At 45.1% G+C, this 21,946-nt stretch overlaps 1 protein-coding gene across 4 annotated transcripts in view; it reads right to left on the bottom strand.

Annotated features, from left to right (window-relative positions):
• Window positions 1-21,946, bottom strand: part of ZCRB1 (zinc finger CCHC-type and RNA binding motif containing 1) — an 81,711-nt gene that overhangs the window by 4,007 nt on the left and 55,758 nt on the right. For 3 of the 4 annotated variants that reach the window (XM_070946927.1, XM_070946926.1, XM_070946929.1), the window contains 4 exons: window positions 14,656-14,767; window positions 14,471-14,578; window positions 14,120-14,232; window positions 13,941-14,010 (listed from right to left, as the gene is read on the bottom strand). In XM_070946927.1, the coding sequence (XP_070803028.1) occupies window positions 13,941-14,010; window positions 14,120-14,232; window positions 14,471-14,578; window positions 14,656-14,767 (403 nt within the window). The remainder of the gene's footprint in view (window positions 1-13,940; window positions 14,011-14,119; window positions 14,233-14,470; window positions 14,579-14,655; window positions 14,768-21,946) is intronic. The other variant, XM_070946928.1, reaches the window with a different exon arrangement.

The following is a 21,946-nucleotide window of genomic DNA, read 5'->3' as shown; positions in this document are numbered from 1 at the left end:
TGATAAATTCTAAATTAGGAACACATTTCATAGCTTCAACTTTGCAAAAAAAGAATGGTGTGGTTATTTATGTAAACAAAAGACTGACAGCTAAAATTATAGAAGCAGATGAAGATGGTAGATTTATAGCAATTGAACTGCTTACAGTAAATGGCCAAATTCTTTTGATTGGAATTTATGCTCCCAACTAACAACAGGATCATTTCTATAAAATGCTACACACTAAAATACTGCAATGGGACTATAGATCTATTTTAATTATGGGAGATTGGAATGGAGTAATTGATTCTAAATTAGATAAAAAGTTTGGCGAAATCTAGGATCAGACTACCACAGACATTTTTTGATATGAAAGAAGATTTGGAATTAAAAGATATTTGGAGAATACACAACCCAAAAGAATTGGACTATACTTTTTTTTCCGATAGACATAGATCCTTCTCTAGGATTGACTTTATTTTGTTGTCAGATGATCTACTTGTTAAGACAAAAAGAACAAAGATTTTTCCAAGAACTTTGACCGACCATAGCCCAGTATGGATAGAAATTGAGATGGGTAAAATTGAGAGACGATCATGGAGATTAAATGAAAACTTGTTCAGATATGAAAAAAATATAACAGAACTTAAGAAGCAGCTGAAAGAATTTTTTGAAATGAACTTGAATAAGGGTACCCCAGTTGAAATTGTGTGGGATGCGAGCAAAGCCTATATGAGAGGGGTACTCATTTATATGAATTCTAAAAATAGACTGAATCGACAAAAGAGAAGATCTGAATTGGAAGCAGAAATAAAGAATAAAGAACAGCTACTTATTAAAAACCCAACAGATGAAAGAATACGTGGTGCTATAAAACTTTTGAAAGATCAATTTCAAATGCTTATGGCGGAACAAGTTGCAACAAACCTACAATATGCGAGGCACAATACATTTTGTAACTCCAATAAACCGGGCAGATGGTTAGCCTATACATTAAGGAAGAAGCAGAGTATACGGACTATTGATAGTATTGATATTGGAGGGAAAGAAATCTTTCAACAAAAATTAATTAAAGAAGCTTTTGTGGACTATTATACTAAACTATATGCTAAAGATGATATGCAGAATGGACTTATAGAAAAATACTTATATAATAAAAGAGTTACAAAAATTACTAATCAACAAAAGGAAAGAATGAATTATCCTATAACAGAGGAGGAGATAATAATAGCAATTAAACAATTAAAAACAGCTAAAGCTCCTGGAACGGATGGTTTGACTGCAGTGTATTATAAAACTTTGCAAACAGAAATGGTGGAACAACTTAGAGACTTATTTTGCAATATTCAACAAGGGGGTAAAATACCCCCATCATGGACAACAGCTTATATTTTTTTGATACCAAAAGAGCAAGTAGGTCCTAAAAAACCGGAGAATTATCGACCAATATCTCTTCTGAATACTGATTATAAAATTTATGCAAAAGTACTAGCCAACAGGTTGATGCCAGTAATCCAAAAGGTGATTCATGATGATCAAGCGGGATTTATCGAGGGTAGATACATGAAGGATAATGTAAGGCAAGTAATAGACTTACTGGAATATCTTGAGAGGAATAAACAGGTACCTGCAGTGCTGGTCTTTTTGGATGCGGAAAAGGCCTTTGATAGAGTGGATTGGAATTTTCTCTTAAAGACTTTAAAAAAGATGGACTTTGGGGATCAATTTATACAGGCGGTTTCAGCAATTTACCAAGAGCAAAAGGCACAGATTATCATTAATGGAAGCTTGACAACAGAGTTTAAAATTGAAAAAGGAACAAGACAGGGATGTCCGTTATCCCCATTGTTATTTATTTTAACATTAGAAGTCTTGTTAAATACAATTCGGGACTCTAATATCCTGAAAGGTATAATGATAAGGCAAGAGGACTACAGAATAAAGGCATTTGCAGATGATCTGGTTGTTACCCTAACACAGCCAATGGAATCAATAATCCAGATGAAAGACATTATACAAGACTATGGTAAAGTTTCAGGTTTTAGATTGAACCAGAAAAAAACTAAGATGATAGTTAAAAATATGACACAAGATCGTAAATACGAGCTTGAAAGGAGGGCAGGTTTTGAGATTGTACCAAAGGTAAAATATCTAGGTGTTCAGGTTGCAGAATCAAATATGAAACTGTTTCAAAATAATTATGAGGTGTTGTGGCGAGAGGTTCAGAAAGATATGGGGACTTGGAAAAAACTGCAGCTGTCTTTACTCGGAAGAATAGCAGCAGTTAAGATGAACATTTTGCCAAGATTTCTTTTTTTGTTTCAAATGATTCCGGTGCTTAAAAGTGATAAACAACTGAAAGTGTGGCAAAGTGGAGTGAATAAATTTGTCTGGAACGAGAAAAAACCTAGAGTGAAACTGAAAATTATGCAAGATGTTCCAGAAAGGGGAGGTCTTAAACTTCCAAACCTACAATTATATTATGAAGCAGCAGCTTTGACTCAAGCAAGCGACTGGTTTGGAAGGAAAAAGACTGGAATATTGAATATAGAGAGTTTTGATCTTGAATTTGGATGGCATGCCTACTTATTTTATGAGAATAAAGTGGATAAAGTATTTAAAAGCCATATACTTAGAGACTCTTTGATGAGGGTTTGGAAGAAGCACCAACTCAAATGGGATTACAAAATACCGCTATGGCTGGATCTTGGTCATATTATGTGGAATACAAATATAATGTCACTCGGGGGGGGTTTATATAAAGAGATTCTTTTTATAGATGCGGGCAGATGGCAGTTGAAGACATTAGAAACACTGTTGGAAGAAGGGATTAATTTAACTTGGTTACAATACAATCAACTTCAACTGAGATGGAAAGAGGACCAAAAAACTGTTATTATGTTGCATGAGGAAGAATTGGTTAGACATATAAAAGAGAAAGGTCCAATGCATATTAAAAGGCTTTATAATGTTTTGTTAGAAAGGGATTCAGAAACTGAATTGGTTAAAGATTGTATGATTAAGTGGGCACAAAATTTTGAAGAACCAGTGATGTTGGAAACATGGGAAAAAATTTGGGTTCAGAACGTTAAATTCACACAGTCGCAGAATTTGAGGGAAAATTTCTATAAAATGTTTTATAGATGGCATTTAGACCCCAAAAAATTGTCCTGTATGTACCCTAATGTTCAGCCAAAATGTTGGAGATGTGATTGTTTAGATGCTACATATTATCATGTTTGGTGGACTTGTAAGAAAGTTAAGGCTTTTTGGATAAAAATTTGGTGGGTTATGCAGAATGTTTTGAAGAAAAAAATTCAATTTTCTCCACAACTGTTTTTATTGGGTATAGTTAAGGGTTTTACATTGGGTGAAACAAAGTTGATATTGTACATGATAACAGCAGCGAGATTATTGATAGGTAAATACTGGAAAAATGAAGCTTTGCCCACTATCGAGGAATGGACTTTGAAGATGGCCAGTTTTGCAGAGATGGCGAAGATTTCGGCATATTTAAAAGATTGTTCACAAGAGACTTATGAATGGGAATGGAAAAAGTGGATAGATTATGTTCAGAACAAATATCAAACCAGGAAGTATCAAATAGCTTTCATTTGAAAATGTTATATTAAGATAGAAATATTTTAATGTAATGAAGATGAAAAACTATAAAGGGGAGGGAGGGGTTCAAGTTTTATACAAAGGGGTTTTTTTTTCTTGATCTGAGTATATTGTATGGAAGTCCGGGGGGAAGGGAGGGTTAGGGAGGGTTAGGGAGGATGAGGTTGGGAAGTTTGGGTGGGTTGAGGGGGGGGGAAAGGGGTGAAAATGTAATTGTAAAACTTTTGCAATAAAAAAAAGCAATCATGTTACTACGATGTTTCCTGAAAATAAGACCCACTCCCAAAATAAGCCTTAGCCTGATATTTTGGGATGGACCTAATATAAGCCCTGCCCCAAAAATAAGCCTGGGGGATGGGTATGGCCAGCACAAGAGGCGGTGAGTGCCGATGGTGTCCGGCAGTAGCTGTAGACCACCAGCCCCATGGTGCAGTGCAGTTACGTCTGAGCACAGAGGCGGGGGTGGGTGGGGGGGAGAGAGCAGATCCAGACATGCTGTGCGGCTGGCTCATGGGAGGCTTGTGCAGCAGCAGAGGCATAGGGGTGAGGCAGGCAATTTTGATGCCCTTTATGGGCACCTGCCCCAATGCGGCCAACCCAAGAGACAGTGAGACAGATTGGGAGGTGCCTGCCTCCCCCCCATGCCTCTGGCTCCACCACACACTTTGGTCAGAGGGAGACTGGAAGCTTTGCTTGCAAACGGGGCGCTTTGAAATGGAGCAATTAGCTAATCACTCTATTCCAAAGCACCCCATTTTTTTTTTAATTTGATTTATATGCCGCCCTTCTCCGGAGGCTCACGGTGGCTTACAATGTGCTCAGCAATAGCCTTCATCCTTTTGTATATTTATACAAAGTCAGCTTATTGCCCCCACAACTGGGTCCTCAATTTACCTACCTTAGAAAGGATGGAAGGCTGAGTCAACCTTGAGCCTTGGCGAGATTCGAACCTGCAGTAATTGCAGGCAGCTGGTCTTAATAACCAGCTTAATAACAGGGTGCCTTAGACCACTGTACTACCAAGGCTCTTTTAGAGAGCCTTGGTAGTACATTTGCAAATGTACTACCAAGTAGTCATTTGCAAAGACAAGGCTTCCAGTCGCCATCATTTCTCTGTCTGGGCTAAAAGTGTGTGTGCCCTGGGAAGCTGTTGCGGCCATGGACAAGTAGGAGGGAGCAAGCAAGTAGGAGGGAACCAAACCTCACAACAGGAACTGTGTAAAAACATTATTCAAATGAGGAACAACCAACAGATTATTATAAACACTAGCTGAATACCTGTGCTCCGCTACGAAATTATGTGATCGGGCTTGATAAATCGACACAACTTGAAAATTAATGAGTAGTTATGATCGGCCTCCCCTCTCCCCTTCTCTCCCTCAGCCTTGCCCCACAGAAGCCTCCCCTATCCTATCCTCTTTTCTCGCTCGGCCTTTTCCCACAGAAACCTCTCCTATCCTATCCCCTTCTCTCCCTCAGGCTTGCCCCACAGAAACCTCCCCTATCCTATCCAGTGGTGGGATTCTACCGGTTCGCACTGGTTCAGTAGAACTGGTTGTTAAGTAGTTAAGCAGTTCGGAGAACCGGTTGTTAAAAGAAATCTTTTTGTTTTTTTTTCCACTTTACAGGGTTAATCCTGTAAGGAATTACAACGTTCGGTGTTGTTTCCTAACCTAATCTTTATTGCCCAGTTTACAGAAACTGCCTCTCCGGCAGTATGCCTAGACTTCCATTTCTGGAGGTACTCTGAGATTTTTTTTTTTTGCTTGACTTTCTTAAAGGGGAAGGGTTGTTTTAAGCCTTTTACACCGCTGTTGGGAGGAAATACTCCCCTGTTGGAGTTCTTCCAGCCAGGGTGCAATGATCAGCACTTTGAAGAAATAATTGAATAAAGAAGCAGAAACTTTTAATGACAAGGAACCAAGATGAGTGACATTCAGCAAGGCTTATTGGCTAGCTAGAAAGATTGACATTCAAATGTGAGCTTACATACCCTTTCTGACTTTTGGTCTAAAACTGGTTTTTGGTGAAGTTTAATTCTGTGCTTGGTGATGTTTAATCCTGTGTTTAGTGATGGGATAATTTTCCCTATTCAGCTTTGTTTGGAAGGAAAAATGTTAATCTCTGTTCCTGAAAAGAAGCAGCTTTGGAAATCTGACTAGTTCTGTGTCTATTTGTTCTGGTAATTGGTTTAATAAGCAACAGATACTCTGTTTGCTCCTTTGCTTCATTCTGGAGAGCTTAAATGACTTCTCTGTTAAAGGGTTTCACTTGGCTGCTGATAGTTATCATTGCATTTTAACTATTTTAATTCCTCAAGGTACTTTGGCACCCTCCCTGATTTGTAACTCCAGTTTGCAGGTATTTCTAATCTAATAATTGGTATTTAGGGCAGCTTTTTGCAAGCAAAGAAGCTTTTTGTATTTTTGTACAGGTAATCCTTGATTTACAACAGTTACAATGGCACTGGAAAAAGTGACTTATGACCGTTTTTCACACTTATGACCATTGCAGCAAACTGTCATTAGGGCAAAGAAGTGATACCACATGACCACCTGGCCACGCCCACCCAGTCACATGAAGCATCACAGTTGTGAAATGAGTGACACGGTTGTTAAGAATGCTGCAACAGGCATAAATGATGACCAGTCGTAAGTGTGAGGACCAGTCAAAAGTGTGAGGACCTGTCAGAAATCACTTTTTTCAGCCCTCTGGGTAGTCCTTTTGTGCATATGGACTACTCAGAGGGCTGAAAAAGTTATTTTTGACTGGTCCTCGCACTTTTGACCAGTCCTCGCACTTACGATTGTCCTCACATTTTACGTTTTTTGCCTTATCTTGTCACCATGGTGAAGAGAAGCAGTTGTGAAATGAGTGACATGGTATTTAAGAATGCTGCAATGGGCATAAATGATGACCAGTCATAATTTATTTATTTATTATATTTCTATACCGCCTTTCTCCCGTAGGACTCAAGGCGGTGTACAGTCAAGAAAAATATAGACACACAAACATAATAAAATTGCTAATTAAAATTATTACTTAGTTTGGTCAATTAAATAAAACCCAGAATTACATAACATTTAAAAAATCATTCACATGTTCGTATGTTTAGCCCCGCCTGTTGGAACATCAGGGTCTTGAGGGCACGGCGGAAAGCATGGAGATCAGGGATATTCCGTATCTCCGGGGGCAGTTCATTCCAAAGGGTTGGAGCCCCCACAGAGAAGGCCCTTCCCCTGGGAGTCGCCAGTCGACATAATTTGACTGACGGTACCCTGAGTAGTCCCTCCCTGTGAGAACGAACTGGTCGGTGGGCGGCTATTGGTGGCAAAAGACGGTCTCGTAGGTACCCAGATCCTAAGCCCTGGAGCGCTTTAAAGGTGATAACTAACACCTTGAATCGCACCCGGAAGACCACCGGGAGCCAGTGCAGCTCGCGTAGGAGAGGTGTTACATGGGCGTAACGAGCTGCGCCCATAATCACCCGCGCGGCTACGTTCTGGACCAGTTGGAGCCTCCAGGTGCTTTTCAAGGGGAGCCCCATGTAGAGAGCATTACAGTAGTCCATACGGGAGGTAACTAGGGCATGAGTGACCGTGTGCAAGGCGTCCCGATCCAGAAAGGGACGCAACTGGCGGATCAGGCGAACCTGATAAAAGGGACCCCTGGCCACGGCCGTCAAATGATCTTCTAAAGATAACCGTGAATCCAGGAGGACACCCAAGTTGCGGGCCCTCTCTGTGGGGAGCAAGATCTCATCCCCTATTGTCAGTGATGGTACCAGCTGACTATACCGGGACGCCGGAAGCCACAGCCACTCGGTCTTGGAGGGGTTGAGTCTGAGCTTGTTTCTCCCCATCCAGATCCGCACGGCCTCCAGGCAACGGGACATCACAGCAAGGGCATCATTGGGGTGGTCTGAGGTGGAGATGTATAGCTGTGTGTCATCAGCATACTGATGAACACTCACCCCAAAACCACGGATGATCTCGCCTTGCGGTTTTACATAAATGTTGAACAGAAGGGGTGAGAGGACTGACCCTTGCGGCACCCCACAAATAAGGTGCCTCGAGGTCGACCTCTGCCCCCCTGCCAACACAAACTGCGAACGGTCAGAGAGGAAGGAGGAGAACCACCGAAGCACGGTGCCCCCTATTCCTAACCCCTCCAGCCGGTGCAGTAACATACCATGGTCGATGGTATCAAAAGCCGCTGAGAGATCTAATAGGACCAGAATAGAGGAGCAACCTCTGTCCCGAGCCCTCCAGAGATCATCCACCAATGCGACCAATGCCGTTTCCGTGCTGTATCGTGACCTGAAGCCCGACTGGAACGGATCCAGATAGACAACTTCATCCAGGTATCGGGGTAGTTGTCGCGCCACCACACTCTCAACAACCTTCGCAACAATGCGAAGATTGGAGACTGGACGATAATTTGATAATATAGCCGGGTCCAGGGAAGGCTTCTTGAGGAGGGACTTCACAACCGCCTCTTTCAAGGCGGCGGGAAAGACACCCTCACTCAGAGAAGCATTTATAATCCCCTGGAGCCAGCCTCGTGTAACCTCCCGGGACGCCAGTACCAACCAGGAGGGACACGGGTCCAATAAAGCGTTAAGCTTGCCCAGAATCCTGTCCATGTCTTCAGGAGCCACAGAGTCAAACTCTTCCCAGATAACGCTCTCAAGACCTGCCCCCGTCTCCTCCCCTGGATCTACCCAATCGGAGTCCAGGCCTTCCCGAATCTGAGCGACTTTATCATGCAGGAATTGTACAAAATCCTCAGCTTGACCCTTTAAGGGATCTTCCCGTACCCCCACCTGAAGTAGGGAGCGGGTCACCCTAAACAGCGCAGCTGGGCAGTTCTCTGCAGATGCAATAAGAGCGGAGAAGTAGCTAGACTTCGCCGCTCTTATCGCCACTAGGTAGGTCTTAATATAAGATCTCACCTGTGTTCGGTCAGATTCAGATCGGCTTGTCCTCCAATCGCTCTCCAGGCGTCTTTTCCAACGCTTCATCTCTCTCAGTTCCTCGGAAAACCAAGGAGCTAGACGAGATCGGCATTGGGTCAGAGGCCGCAAAGGCACAACGCGGTCCAAGGCCCCAGTAGCCGCCCTGTCCCAGGCGACCACCAGGTCCTCAGTCGAGTTGTGAGCCAGAGTCTCAGGAAATGGCCCAAGCTCCATCAGGAACCTTTCGGGGTCCATCAAGCGCCTGGGATGGAACCATTTGGTTGGTTCCGTCTCCCTGCGGTGGGTGGAAGTGACTTGAAAGCCCATGTGAAGGAGAGAATGATCAGACCATGACAAGAGCTTGATGTCTATATCCCCTATTCTTAGATCATTCAGCCACTGATCAAAGACAAAAATCAAGTCCAGAGTGTGATTCCCCAAGTGGGTGGGGCCTTGAACTACCTGGGTCAGGTCCATGGCCGTCATGGAAGACATGAACTCCCGAGCCGTGCAAGGAAAAAGTCAGAAAAAAGTGCAAGGAACTGTCAGAAATCACTTTTTTCAGCCCTCTGGGTAGTCCCTATCTGCATATGGACTATTCAGAGGGCTGAAAAAGTTATGTTTGACCAGTCCTCGCACTTTTGACCAGTCCTCGCACTTATGACTGTCCTCACATTTTATGTTTTTTTGCCCTATTTTGTCACCATGGTGAAGAGAAGCAGTTGTGAAATGAGTGACATGGTTGTTAAGAATGCTGCAATGGGCATAAATATGAGGATGGTTCTTCTCTTCTGATTGGTTCAACTGAGTGCTCATAATTTTCTCCCCTGCAGTCCTGGTCCCGCCCACTCTGCCTCACACCATCAGTCTTTTTCACGAAGTATCTCCAACCGGCGAAGACCAGAGAAGTCGATGAACAGCACCTCCAAACTCCAACAAGGACTGCAGAGGTAATAAAAGGAAAACCCAACCATGGCAGGGGATGGCTGACCAATGGGCGGGCCGGATTGTCGTCGCAGCGAGGATAAAAGGGACATTCAGGTAGGACAACGTCCATTTTCCTGACTCGCTGCTCCGACAATCCTACTCATGGGACATGCCCAAGCTCACGGGAACCGGAGCCATCCCCTGAACATAGGGGGAAATTACAGATTGTAAAACACGTCTGCCGAAAGAAGCGTCGGCAGAAGCAAAAACATCCAAATGGTAATGTCGAATAAAGGAGGAAAGGGAGGACCAGGTGGCCACCCAACAGATGTCATCTATAGAAGCCTGAGTAGCCCAGGCCACAGAAGTGGCAGCACTCCATGTCGAATATGGTAAGATCCCATCCGGAATGGAACCCCCTTGCAACTCATAGGCTTTGGAAATATAGGCTTTAAGCCATCGCCCCACAGTAGCAGAAGAGACCTTCTGTCCCATTGATGAGGGCAAAAAGGACACCAGCAAGGCCTCCATCTTCCTAAACGAAGAGGTACATTGGATGTAATGCTGCAGAGTCCTGCGGATGTCCAAAGTATGCCACTTCTTTTCTAGCGGATGGCGTGGGTCTGGACAAAAATTTGGTAGAACGATCTCTTGTGCCCAGTGGAATCTAGAATTGATTTTGGCCACAAACGCTGGGTCGAGCCCAAGAACTACATGATCTGGGAAGAAGACACAAAGATCCTGGCGAATAGAGAGCGCCGCAATCTCAGAGACTGCCAGCCGATGTCACCGCCAGGAGGAAAGCCATCTTCAAGGACAAGTAACGCAAGGAAGCCGAACCCAGGGGCTCAAAAGGCGCTGATGTGAGAGCTTGCAATACAAGGGTAGGATCCCAGGTAGGATAACGGTGTATTACGGTCGGACATAAATTCGCAGCCCCGTGCAAAAAGGATCTAATCCTACGATCATGAGAGAAAGACTGTTGACCACCACCAGTCAAGACGGTAGCTAAAGCTGCCACTTGCCGTCAAAGAGTAGACGGAGCCAAGCCTTTGTTGAAACCAGTCTGCAGAAATTGGAGAACGTTGGAGATGGAAGCCAACGTAGGATCCACAAGGTTGGAAGCGCACCACTGCGCAAAGGTCCTCCAGGACACGTTGTAAATGCGTACGGTCAAAGACCGCCTGGCCGCTTGAATGGTAGAGATGATTCCAGCAGAAAGGTTATCCTTCCTTAAGATGATCCTTTCAAGCGCCAGACGGTCAACTGGAGCAAATCTGGATTCGGGTGGAGAATGACACCTTGGCTAAGGGACACTCGGTTGCGAGGAATGCGCCATGGGGCCTCGACAGAAAGGTCCATCAAATCGGCGAACCACGCCCTTCGTGGCCAATGAGGCGCCACCAGGAGAAGATCTGCCTGTTCCAGAATCACCTTCCGGATCACCCTGGGAATGACCGGAAGCGGGGGAAATGCGTAGAGGAGACCTTTGGGCCACGGGGAGCGGAGGGCGTCGTGGCCTTCTGCGCCTGGAGAAGGGAAGTGGGTGAAATATCGTGGAAGCTGCGCGTTTTGAGACGTCACGAACAAGTTGACGGTTGGAATCCCGAACTTGGCGGAAAGGTCGTGAAACAGTTGGGGATACAATCGCCACTCCGATGGATCCAAGTGACCCCTGCTGAGGTAGTCCATTTGCAGATTGGCCTTGCCCAATATGTGCTCTGCTTTTAGTGAGAGGGTATGCTGTTCCGCCTAAGACATCAACCTTTCTGTCTCCGCCATCATCTCCCTGGACCACGTGCCCCCCTGTCGATTGACATGGGCCTTTGTGGCCATATTGTCTGTTAGAATGAGAATGTTTTTTGCGCACCTGAGGGAGAAAATGAGACAAGACCAACCGCACTGCTCGGAGCTCCAACCAGTTGATGCTGTGTCGGCGTTCCAGAGGGGACCAAGTGCCTTGCGCAAGGAATGATTCCAGATGGGCGCCCCACCCAAACAGGCTGGCATCCGTGGTAAGCGTGACACTTATGAAAGTGTGAGGATCAGTCAAAAGTGCAAGGACCGGTCAGAAATGACTTTTTCAGCCCTCTGAGTAGTCCCTGTACACATAGCCATGGCCACCCAGTCACATAATCAGCTAGCCATGCCCACTCAAATAAGCCACACCCACAGAACCGGTTATTAAAAAAATTGAATCCCACCACTGATCCTATCCCCTTTTCTCACTCGGCCTTGCCCCACAGAAACCTCCCCTATCCTATCCCCTGCTTGCTGCTGTGAAAGTAAAACTGAAACTGAAACTCCTCTGCTTCTGTTTTGCATTTGGAACAGATTTCTTTTCAGGTGGGGAGGGGGAGTAGAACTCTTTAGGATCAGAGTGTGTTAATAATAATATAGGAAATACTAATGCTCTGATGGTCATTTCGAAAAATCCTTTCTTAGTGAGCACCTATAAGCCAAGAGGAACATATGTGGCAAATTTCAAGTTTGTAGGCTTTATGGTTCTGGAGATTTTGTGATGGTGCGTGAGTGGTATTTCACTTATATATATATATCGATACAGCATCACCAAAACCTACAAAACTAAAGCCCTCCAAAACATTGTAAGTAAACTAAATGACCCAGTAGCCCAAGAACAAAGAATAGGGCTTAGCTACAACATACACTGTAAGGACTGTAACAGTTGCTGTATGGGACAGACAGAAAAGGCAAAACATTAGGCGAGGATATCCATGAGCACCAACTAACAGTCAGAAGACACAATCAAAACTCCTTAATCTCACAACACACGGATAGACTCAGCTGGGAAACTGAGCATACTAGACCAAGCTAAATTCCCAAATGCTAGGGAATTCCTGGAAGTTTGGCATTCTTGACATATCAGCCATCAATAGACACATTTACACCCTATTCAAGAGACAATAAAAAGGCTGAGTAAACAGAAATATCACAACACATTCTTTCCTGCAGCCAACAGCCAGATAAGCAGAGATTCTCATTGCACTGGTGTTGGAGGGATCAAGGTGCTTCCAGGTTGAAAGGATTAGCTGGTGACATTGTTGTCCAGGGGACCCAGTTGGGGGGTCCTTTCATGTCCCCAGCAGGAGCTAGAGCAAAGGACAGGAGATCACTTTGTCCCATGGGAGCACTCGGGTCTCAAACATGAACTTGCTGTTTGTCAAGCCAGTGTCCTAACTATGCAAGCCACCATGCACATAAGCAGGGATTAATACCAGATGAAAACAACCAAGCAGAAAATGAACTATCAATATAGTTCCTTGTGGTGTATGTACATGTATCCTTCTGATATATGTTCATATGTGCTCATTCCTTAATCTCACACTCATTCTTTAATCACACACATGGACAATGTGCACAGGTTATGTTCATATATATTCATATATACTGTTCATGCATAGTACATTCACATATCCTTTGATATATGAATTTAGTCTGTATATGAAATCATGACTCTATTACTTGATAATTAAATCAGCTTGCATATTAAGTAAGATACTCAAAAAGTAAGAAATAAATGTTCTGCCATAATTCATAATCAATAATTCCGCCCCTCGGAAGCTCCATTTCGGACTGCAATAGGCCTGTGGAGGCCCAAACAGAGTGTCGGAGGGCTGAATCCATCCTTTGGAAACTCCATTTCGACCTGCAATCAGGGTGAGGCCTGTGGAGGCCCAAACGGAACTGTATAGGGGTGCACGTGGCTGAGAGGCTGGAGAGGAGACTGCTTGCTAAATTTTCACAATGTAAGTGACCTGGCACGGCAGGTTGGTTTGGTGGGGGGGAGCAATTGTGGGAAGCATGAGGTATTTCAGTGGGTCAAGGAGGCCTTGGGTGGTCTTTGGTGGCCTAACCCCCCCCCCATGGCCTTCCCCATCCTGAAATACCTCATGTGCACTTAATGAGCCTCACATTCGATTACTGAATGCATGGGCGAAAGGAGGGAGTGATCCCATTCAAGGTACGAGATTCACTTCCACAAATCCTCGGGTTACGAAGGGAATGGCCAAGCTCCATTCCATTCATAACTTGAAGACTACCTGTATTTCTCAAAACACTATGTGGAACCATGTTCCAAAACCCCTAATTAAAATGAGCTATTTTTTATTTAATTGCCATTGTGTAAAACCAAAGGGGAAAACCTAATATGCTTAATTCAGCTGTAAATAGAAGAAAATAAGAATGTATATCTATTGGTGGCCTGAGAGGCCGTATTTATAAAAGTATATCCATTTTCTTAGAAACCAAGTATGTTACGAATCATGATACACTGTATATGCAGAGACACATTCAGCTGAATGAGTAAAACCTTTTATGAGAATCTTAGCAATTATTATATGGAAAAAAAATTAGAACAATCATTAACTGCAAATTCTGAGGCCCTTAAATTGCTTTAAAAGGAAGAGAATAATGCATTAAATATTTATTTTAGTACCTGGAAAGCTATAGCTTGACTGAGACTATCAAGAGCAGGATCTTCACCCTCATCTTCACTTTCTTCTTCTCTGAACAGCACAAAGGAAACAGAAAAACCCACATATATTGAATTGTATAGAGCAGGCACATAAATTAGTAAATGAGAATAGGAATATGTGTTGTACATATTTTACTCACATTTCTTCTTCTGGTTCAATTACTTTCTTCCTTTTCTTTTTGTCTTTCTTTTTGGGAGGTTCACGCTCTCCTAGCATGTTTTTTGGACATGCATAACTTAAATGTCCTATTTCCTTAAGAGAAAGGAAATACTATTGAACAAGGTGAATTTGGAGATTACTTTTTACTTCTTCATAAATTTACCTTGTAAACAGTAGATTTGTATTCATTTATAATTACTCTTAGAAAATGTAGCGTTGTATGTAGTTTAAAAAGTTATCTGAACTGACTATCAACTGATAACCCAAGTATGTATAGTTTCAGTGGATGGCATTAGTTAAGAACATGACAAAAACATCAACATTTACTCACTCCACATTCATAGCATTTTGACTTGTCATAGTAATTTCTCCTTCGAATGAATTCTGCAGCTCTTCCATTATCAATAGCAATACTTGCTTTTATTACTCTTCCAAATAGCTAAAAAAACCAATAAATACAATTTTAGCTTTCAGAATATCTCAAAAGTTACTTAATAATATACCCTTGTCACTTACTTGTTTATTATTAAGTGCCCGAGAACAGTTTTGTGCTGACTCTTTATCCAAGAACAAAATAAATGCAACTCCTTTACTTCTTCGTGTGTCTTTGTCTTTCATAATTGTAACTCTAGAAAAAAAAAATACTGATACATTCACATACTATTACAACACAGAGAGACAAGCCTTACAGTTATTCAGGTTGCCTATATTAGTCCCGTTTATTTCAAATTCCAGAAAAAGGGCAGCTATCAAACACAGCATGAGAACATCCATAAAAAACTACTAATGAAATTCAAATCATTTCTAATAAATGACAATAGAGAAAAGGTTACTACATTAAACTTGAACCTTTATTGAGAATCATGATATATGAAAAGTGTTTCTAAAAACAGAGACCTGACAATAAATCAATCAGGTCCATTCATTAACTATTTGTGGAGCTCCACATTACAAATGTTTGCATAAGACTAAGATCAACAAGTATATTGTCAAGAGTAGTACGTGCCATTATCCTTTTTCATAAAAACATGCTCTTTCAGTTTTTCCTCTCAAATAAGGCTAGAATAAAAATCCGTAATGGTACTACTTATTAAAATTATAAATCTGTTTGACAGATTCTAATTCCAGTTGTTTCAACCTAGTATTGCTGGAATGTAATAGGACTGAGATTCTATTGATATAAAAATCAGCCTGTTCTCCAGCTAGAGGGAAAAACGTCAGTCAGGATGGGAATTCGCCCAGTCTAGCCAATGACCGAGTCCTTCCAAAGCTAAGGCTCCGCCCCCTTGAGGCTGCCCCAGTTCTTCATCTCGGTCTTCGCCTGACTGGACGTGTCCCCATCTGAAAGACTGTTTTTCCTCCTCAGCAAAATCAAAAATTGTTGGAAAAAAGACAGAGACTCCCCTCGCTGTTGCAGATCGGCAAGTAATTGCGAGCGGCAGGCTTGCGCCTGTCAGCTGGAGCCGGGACCGTGTGTTTGGGCCGATTACTTCTGCTGCGTTTAAACGGCCGTGACCTAGCAGCATTTTACGATGAACTGCAGCTGCGCGTAGCCCTGGGAGTCGCGTTTAGTGCCTTTTGAGCTAGCGACTAGGCTGCGCTTCGTCAGTCAAATTATTTGCTTAAATTGGGGCTCTCATTCCCCTGGGCATTAGCGAAGGCTCTGCTGGATACTTAACGGCCTTAATTGCTGCTTGTCGGGGATAGCTGGAAACGCCCTTCTGCGCGCCCTTTTTTTGTGGGCTTTGAATTTCAGCGCCGGCTAAGTTTTAAGGCTTCCAAAATGGCGGACGCCATGCAAAGCGGCCAGGGCCATCCCTCGACCACCTCACATTCACGCCGGCGCCATCTTAGTGATCCACTGGAAGGATCTTCAGCCTCCATTCCGCCCCCCATCAAGAAGTCCCGGTCCAAGAAAAAGAATATTTCTCAAGCTCCTGCTCCCGGGGCTTCTCGAGAGGAGCAAAGGAGAAATAAGGCCTTGGAAAAAGCCTTCCAAAGGGCTCAATCCCAGACTTTTATACCTGAACGGCCTGTTTCTCAGCCTCAACCTCTGGCTCGCTCTCCTAGCTCAGTGAGGGAGCTCTCTCCAGATATTGTTGGGATTCCCCATGAGGTATCTCCTTCTGAGCCCCAAAGGCTTTTTCAGTCCCTTCCAGAGGTTATTTCGTCTCCAGCTTTGGCTCCACTGCCTGCTCATCCTCCTCCTCCTCCTCTGCCTCCTACCCCCATGTCTGATTCCTTGGAGGCTTTTATTGCTAGGGCTATACGCCAAACTATTACTGATTGCCTGACCCAGGCCCCTGCTCCTCCTTCTTCAGGGGCTCCGTTGCACGCCCCTTCAACTGTCCGGGATGAAGCCCCTCTGGACCATGGCCAATCTGACCTTCAGATTTCTCTGGACCAAGCTTCGGTCTCCGAAGGGGAGGATTTTCAAGATCAAGCCTGGTCAGATGATGAAGGATTGGGGCCTGACCAACCGGCCTTTATTGGGTTGTCCAAACCACACCTTTTTCGTTCTCTTCTGTTTAAGGCCATTGCAGTCACTCGCTTGGGATCACCGCCTTCAGCTTCTTCTGCTTCGGCAACATCTGATCCTACGGCTGCCATGTTTGCGGAGCCCACCAGTGACCCGGAAACTATCCTGGCGCCTAAATTATTTACCGATGTCCTGCAAAGGCAGTGGACCCTACCAGGGGCTGGCCCTAGTCCCAATGGGTTAGATAAAAGACTGTACAATTCTGTATCTTCGCTGACGGATATGTTACAAGTACCAACTGTGGACCCTCCCATAGTGGCACTGACTGATTCATCCCATCCCACGGGGCCCCCTGAAGATTCCCTTCGGCCTGAGGACAAAAAAGCAGAGAAGACCCTTCTGAAAGGGTACCATGCTACGGCCTGGGCTATACGCGCCTCTATGTCAGCCTCTTTTTTCAACAGAGTGGCCTTGCTTTGGATTAAACAACTGCAAGCCAGACTTCCCCTTTCGGATACGAGATCTCATCAAGATTTGAATAAGATAGCTGCAGCTCTGGAATATTCGGCGGACGCCACGTTAAATTCAGCACGTTTCTCAGCCAGGGCCCTTGGATCCACCGTGACATCGCGACGCCTCTTATGGCTCAGAAGCTCGCAAGCCGACATGCGTAGTAAATGGCAGCTCGCCTCTTCTCCCTATACCGGTGGGTCTCTCTTCGGATCCTCCTTAGATCCTCTCCTCGTGGAAACCAGAGATCGGCGAAAAATTCTACCTCCAGCTTCTTGCCGCTATGATGCTCGTTTCCTGTCCTCACAGTTTCAGTCCTTTCGGGCCTCGGGTTCTTCCAACTTCCAGCCTCGAGCTCAGCGTCCTTTCTCCTCCAGACCCTTGCCTGATTCCCAGGTTAGACAGGGATCCAGATTTCCCCCTCGTAGATCAAATCGGGGGGGGGGGGTAGAGGGGGCCGTTGGACCCGTAGGTCTCGATAAGGATATCTTTAAGTCTCCGATTGGGGGTCGCCTTGCATTGTTTAGAGATCAGTGGGCTTCCTCCATTTCAGATAGTTGGGTCCTTAACACCATTTCCCTGGGTTTATCTTTGGAATTTTCATCCCCTCCCCCATTCCGGTTCCTCACGTGTCCTGTTTCTCGGGACCCTGTTAAGTCAAGGAGGATATCGGAGGCTATTTTACACCTCTTACAGATTGCCGCCATTGAACGGGTTCCTGTCTCTCAACAAGGGCACGGGTTTTACTCCTGTCTCTTTGTTGTACAGAAAGCTTCGGGGGGTTGGCGTCCCATTTTAGACTTGAAATCTTTGAACTGGCACATTAAGTATCGCCGGTTCAAGATGCAGTCTCTGGCATCGATTCTTGAATCGATTCGACCTCTTGATTTCCTTTCCTCCATCGACTTAACGGAGGCTTATTTGCATGTACCTGTCTTGCCTGCCCATCGCCAATTCCTCCTTTTTGCCTTTAAGGGAGAGCACTACCAGTATAGGGCCTTACCCTTTGGGCTGTCTTCGGCCCCTAGGATATTTACTAAAGTTATGGCGGCACTGATTGGACATATTCGCTCCCGCCCGATTCGGCTTCAATTTTATTTAGATGACATTTTGGTCATGTCCTCATCACTGCGTTCAGCCCAAGAGGACTTATCCTTTGTCCTGTCCTCCCTCCAAGCTCATGGTTTCTCAATAAACTGGACCAAAAGTCACCTGGCTCCTTCCACCAGTATCCTGCATTTGGGGGCTATCATTGATACGGCATCCTCTACGGTTAGCCTTTCTCCGGAGCGCCGGGCCAATCTACGTTTTCTGACTCACAAATGCCTGTCTTCGGGTTCGGCTACAGTTTCAACGCTCTCCCGACTATTGGGCATGATGGTGTCTACGTTTGGTATCACACCTTGGTCACGCCTACATAGTAGAGCCCTTCAGTGGCTCTTGCTCCCCTATCAACAAGCGCGGCTGGAGAGCTCTCCCCGTCGAATTCGAATTCCAGCTCAGGTTATTCGTTCCCTTCAATGGTGGACTTCCCCTACTTTGTCCCGAGGATCTTGCTTCAGGGACCCTCTCTTACTGCAACTTACCAGAGATGCGAGTCTGTCCGGATAGGGGGCCCACCTTCTCCATCATATGGCCCAAGGTTGGTGGTCCCTCCAGGAGTCGCAACTTAGCATCAATTTTTTGGAGTTAAGGGCCATTCGACTCGCTTTACTGCATTTCCAGGATGTGGTGGAAGGCAAGCACATCCTAGTACTAACGGATAACACTACAGCTAAGGCCCATGTCAACCGTTTGGGGGGCACTAAGTCTCGGGCTCTGATGGACGAGGCCCTTCTACTCGGCCTCTGGGCAGAAGAGCATCTCGCTTCCATTCGGGCAGCTCACATTTCGGGATCCGAGAATGTACAGACTGACTCCCTCAGCCGTTCGCAAGTGGATCAGGGCGAGTGGACAATTTCTCCTTCTCTTTTTCAGGACATTGTCTCCAGATTTGGGTGCCCAGTTCTGGAATTATTTGCTTCCTGTGTTAATCATCGTCTTCCCCGTTATTTTTCCAGGTTCCTGGACCTCCAGGCGGAAGCCACGGACGCTCTCCGCAGCCCATGGCCTTCGGGGCTGCTTTACGCCTTCCCTCCCTTACCAGTGATTCCCAAGGTAATACGGAAACTTCTAGTGGAGCGGGCTCAGCTCCTTCTGGTGGCCCCTTTCTGGCCCATGCGCCCTTGGTTCGCGGATTTGATGGATCTCTCGGTGGCTCCTCCTTGGCAGATCCCTGCCTCCAAGGTCCAATTGTCGCAAGGTCCTCTTCTCCACCCGAACCCGGCTTGGCTTCGCTTGACCATCTGGCGGTTGAGCGGCTCCTGACGGGGGCCAGGATTCTGCCAGAGATTGTTTCCATCATTCAAGCTGCCCGCCGCCCTTCTACGATCCGAATATACGAGGCCACATGGCGATCCTTTGTCTCTTGGTGTTCCTCGGTGCCGGTCGTTCCTACCTCGGCTTCGATCATAGATGTGCTGTCCTTTCTCCAGGCTGGTCTAAGACGGGGGCTCCGACCTAACACTTTACGTCGCCAGGTGGCGGCCATTGCCTCGGTACTCTCCTGCGGCTCAAGGGATTCCATTTCTCATCATCCAGTCATTACAACGTTCCTCCGAGGAGCTAAAAATTTGATGCCACCTACCGTACATCGCTTTCTGACGTGGAACCTGAATAAGGTTCTTACCGCCCTGATGTCACCGCCCTTCGAGCCTCTTCGTTCGGTTTCCTTACGTTTCCTTTCTCTGAAAGTTACGTTTCTAGTAGCAATTACTTCCTCCCGCAGAATTTCAGAACTAGCAGCCTTGTCGGTGTGGGCGGACTTGTGCATCTTTCATACCGACAGGGTGGTACTCCGGCTGGACCCTTCGTTTGTGCCCAAGGTGAGCTCTCCCTTTCATAGGGCCCAGGAACTCGTCCTCCCGGATTTTTGCCCTCGTCCGGCTCATCGGCTGGAAAGATCATGGCACACCTTGGATGTCCGCCGAGCGTTAAAGATTTACATATCTCGTACAGCAGCTCTCCGCAAGACGGAGGCCCTGTTTGTAGCCTTCCACCCAGCATCCATGGGCTCTAAGGTCTCCAGTTCTACCTTGGGCCGCTGGATCAGATCCACCATTGCCTTGGTCTATCGTCAAGCCAACGCTCCAATTCCTCAGCCAATCACAGCGCATTCAACTCGAAGCGCCTCTACGTCGGCTGCCTGGGCTACCCAGGCGTCCATCAAGGAAGTTTGTTGAGCGGCCACATGGACGACTATCAGTCCCTTCATCAGACATTACAAGGTGGATTCCTTCGCGTCCTCGGATGCGGCTTTCGGCAGAAGAGTGCTACAGTCGGTCCACCTCACTTGAGGTTTTTCCAGGCCTGCTTTTTCCCTCCCTGGTGACATTAAACTTTGGTATGTCCCCATCCTGACTGACGTTTTTCCCTCTAGCTGGAGAATGGACGTTGGTCTTAACTGATACGTCTGTTCTCAGCGTGGGGAAAAACGTCAGTCAGTCCCATCCTTGGAGACGTGCTGGTGGTGGTTTGGGGGGGGGGTTATATTAACTGTCTATCATTGCAAGAGGACACGTCTTTCGAGTCCATCGCTCCGCCTCATCGAAGAACTGGGGCAGCCTCAAGGGGGCGGAGCCTTAGCTTTGGAAGGACTCGGTCATTGGCTAGACTGGGCGAATTCCCATCCTGACTGACGTTTTTCCCCACGCTGAGAACAGACGTATCAGGTAAGACCAACGTCCATTTCCTGCCTGATGTAATACCTCTGTCCTTGAAGATACTTGGCACTTCAAGTATTTTGGACTTGGGAAACTTCAGCATACACATCTTATTCAATGTAGTTCAGGATGTGATTGCTACTATGACAGGCTATTTAAAGTCATAGATAGCAGACACAGAATAATCTATTATCTGAATTTGGTTTTAGAACTGATGTGGATGAAAAATAATACAATTTATATTAGGCATAGTCTCTGATCATTTCCCCCCAAAACCTGTATAAAAGGATGGATTTACCATATGCTACCTCAATAGTGTAGAAGATGTAGGCAGCAATCTTCTCTAAGCTTATTTATTTCAGGAACGAAAAAATAGTTTAGAATATCCAAAGCCAAGCCATAGGGAAACTTTGACTGTACAGATATTGGTGAAATGCAACTCTTAATATCACTCTTCACTGATCTTGCTAGCTGGGCTGCTAGGAGATACTTTAACATTTTATGAAGTGCCAAAGATTTTGCATTCCTGCTGTGCAAGGAAGAGCACAAAACATAAAGTGACCAAGACCAGATATACTTTACAGTTCATTTGAAGATTTATTCTGTGGGAATGATGGTCAATAAAATACCGTATTTTTCGGACTATAAGATGGACCGAAGTATAAGACACACCTTAGTTTTTGGGGAGGAAAATAAGAAAAAAGCTGATTGGCGGGTGGATGGCCTCCCGGAATACCCCCAATCAGCTGTTTCCAGAGGTGAACTTTAGCAACAGATTCGTTGGTTGTGAGCTCTGCATCTTGCTTTTTTTTCAGCCTCTGAAACCTCCCTTTAAGAGGCTTTTTTCAACTTCTGAAACCTCTGTTTCACAGACTGGGCAGGGCTACGTTCATGTATAAGACGCACCCAAATTTTCACCCTCTTTTAGGGGAGGAAAAGGTACGTCTTATACTCCGAAAAATACGGTAACTTCTTAAACTGGTTAAGTAGTGACAGAAGTTCACAAACTTTATGGATCATTGTATTAAACAGTGGAATATTCTTTTTGTTTAGACTT

This window comes from Pituophis catenifer, unplaced genomic scaffold, assembly GCF_029215685.1.
Source record: "Pituophis catenifer annectens isolate HBS135680 unplaced genomic scaffold, rPitCat1.0.hap2 SCAF_7, whole genome shotgun sequence".
NCBI lineage: Eukaryota > Metazoa > Chordata > Lepidosauria > Squamata > Colubridae > Pituophis > Pituophis catenifer.
Note: the sequence above shows the minus strand (reverse complement) of the source record. Positions and strands in the feature narration are given on the sequence as shown.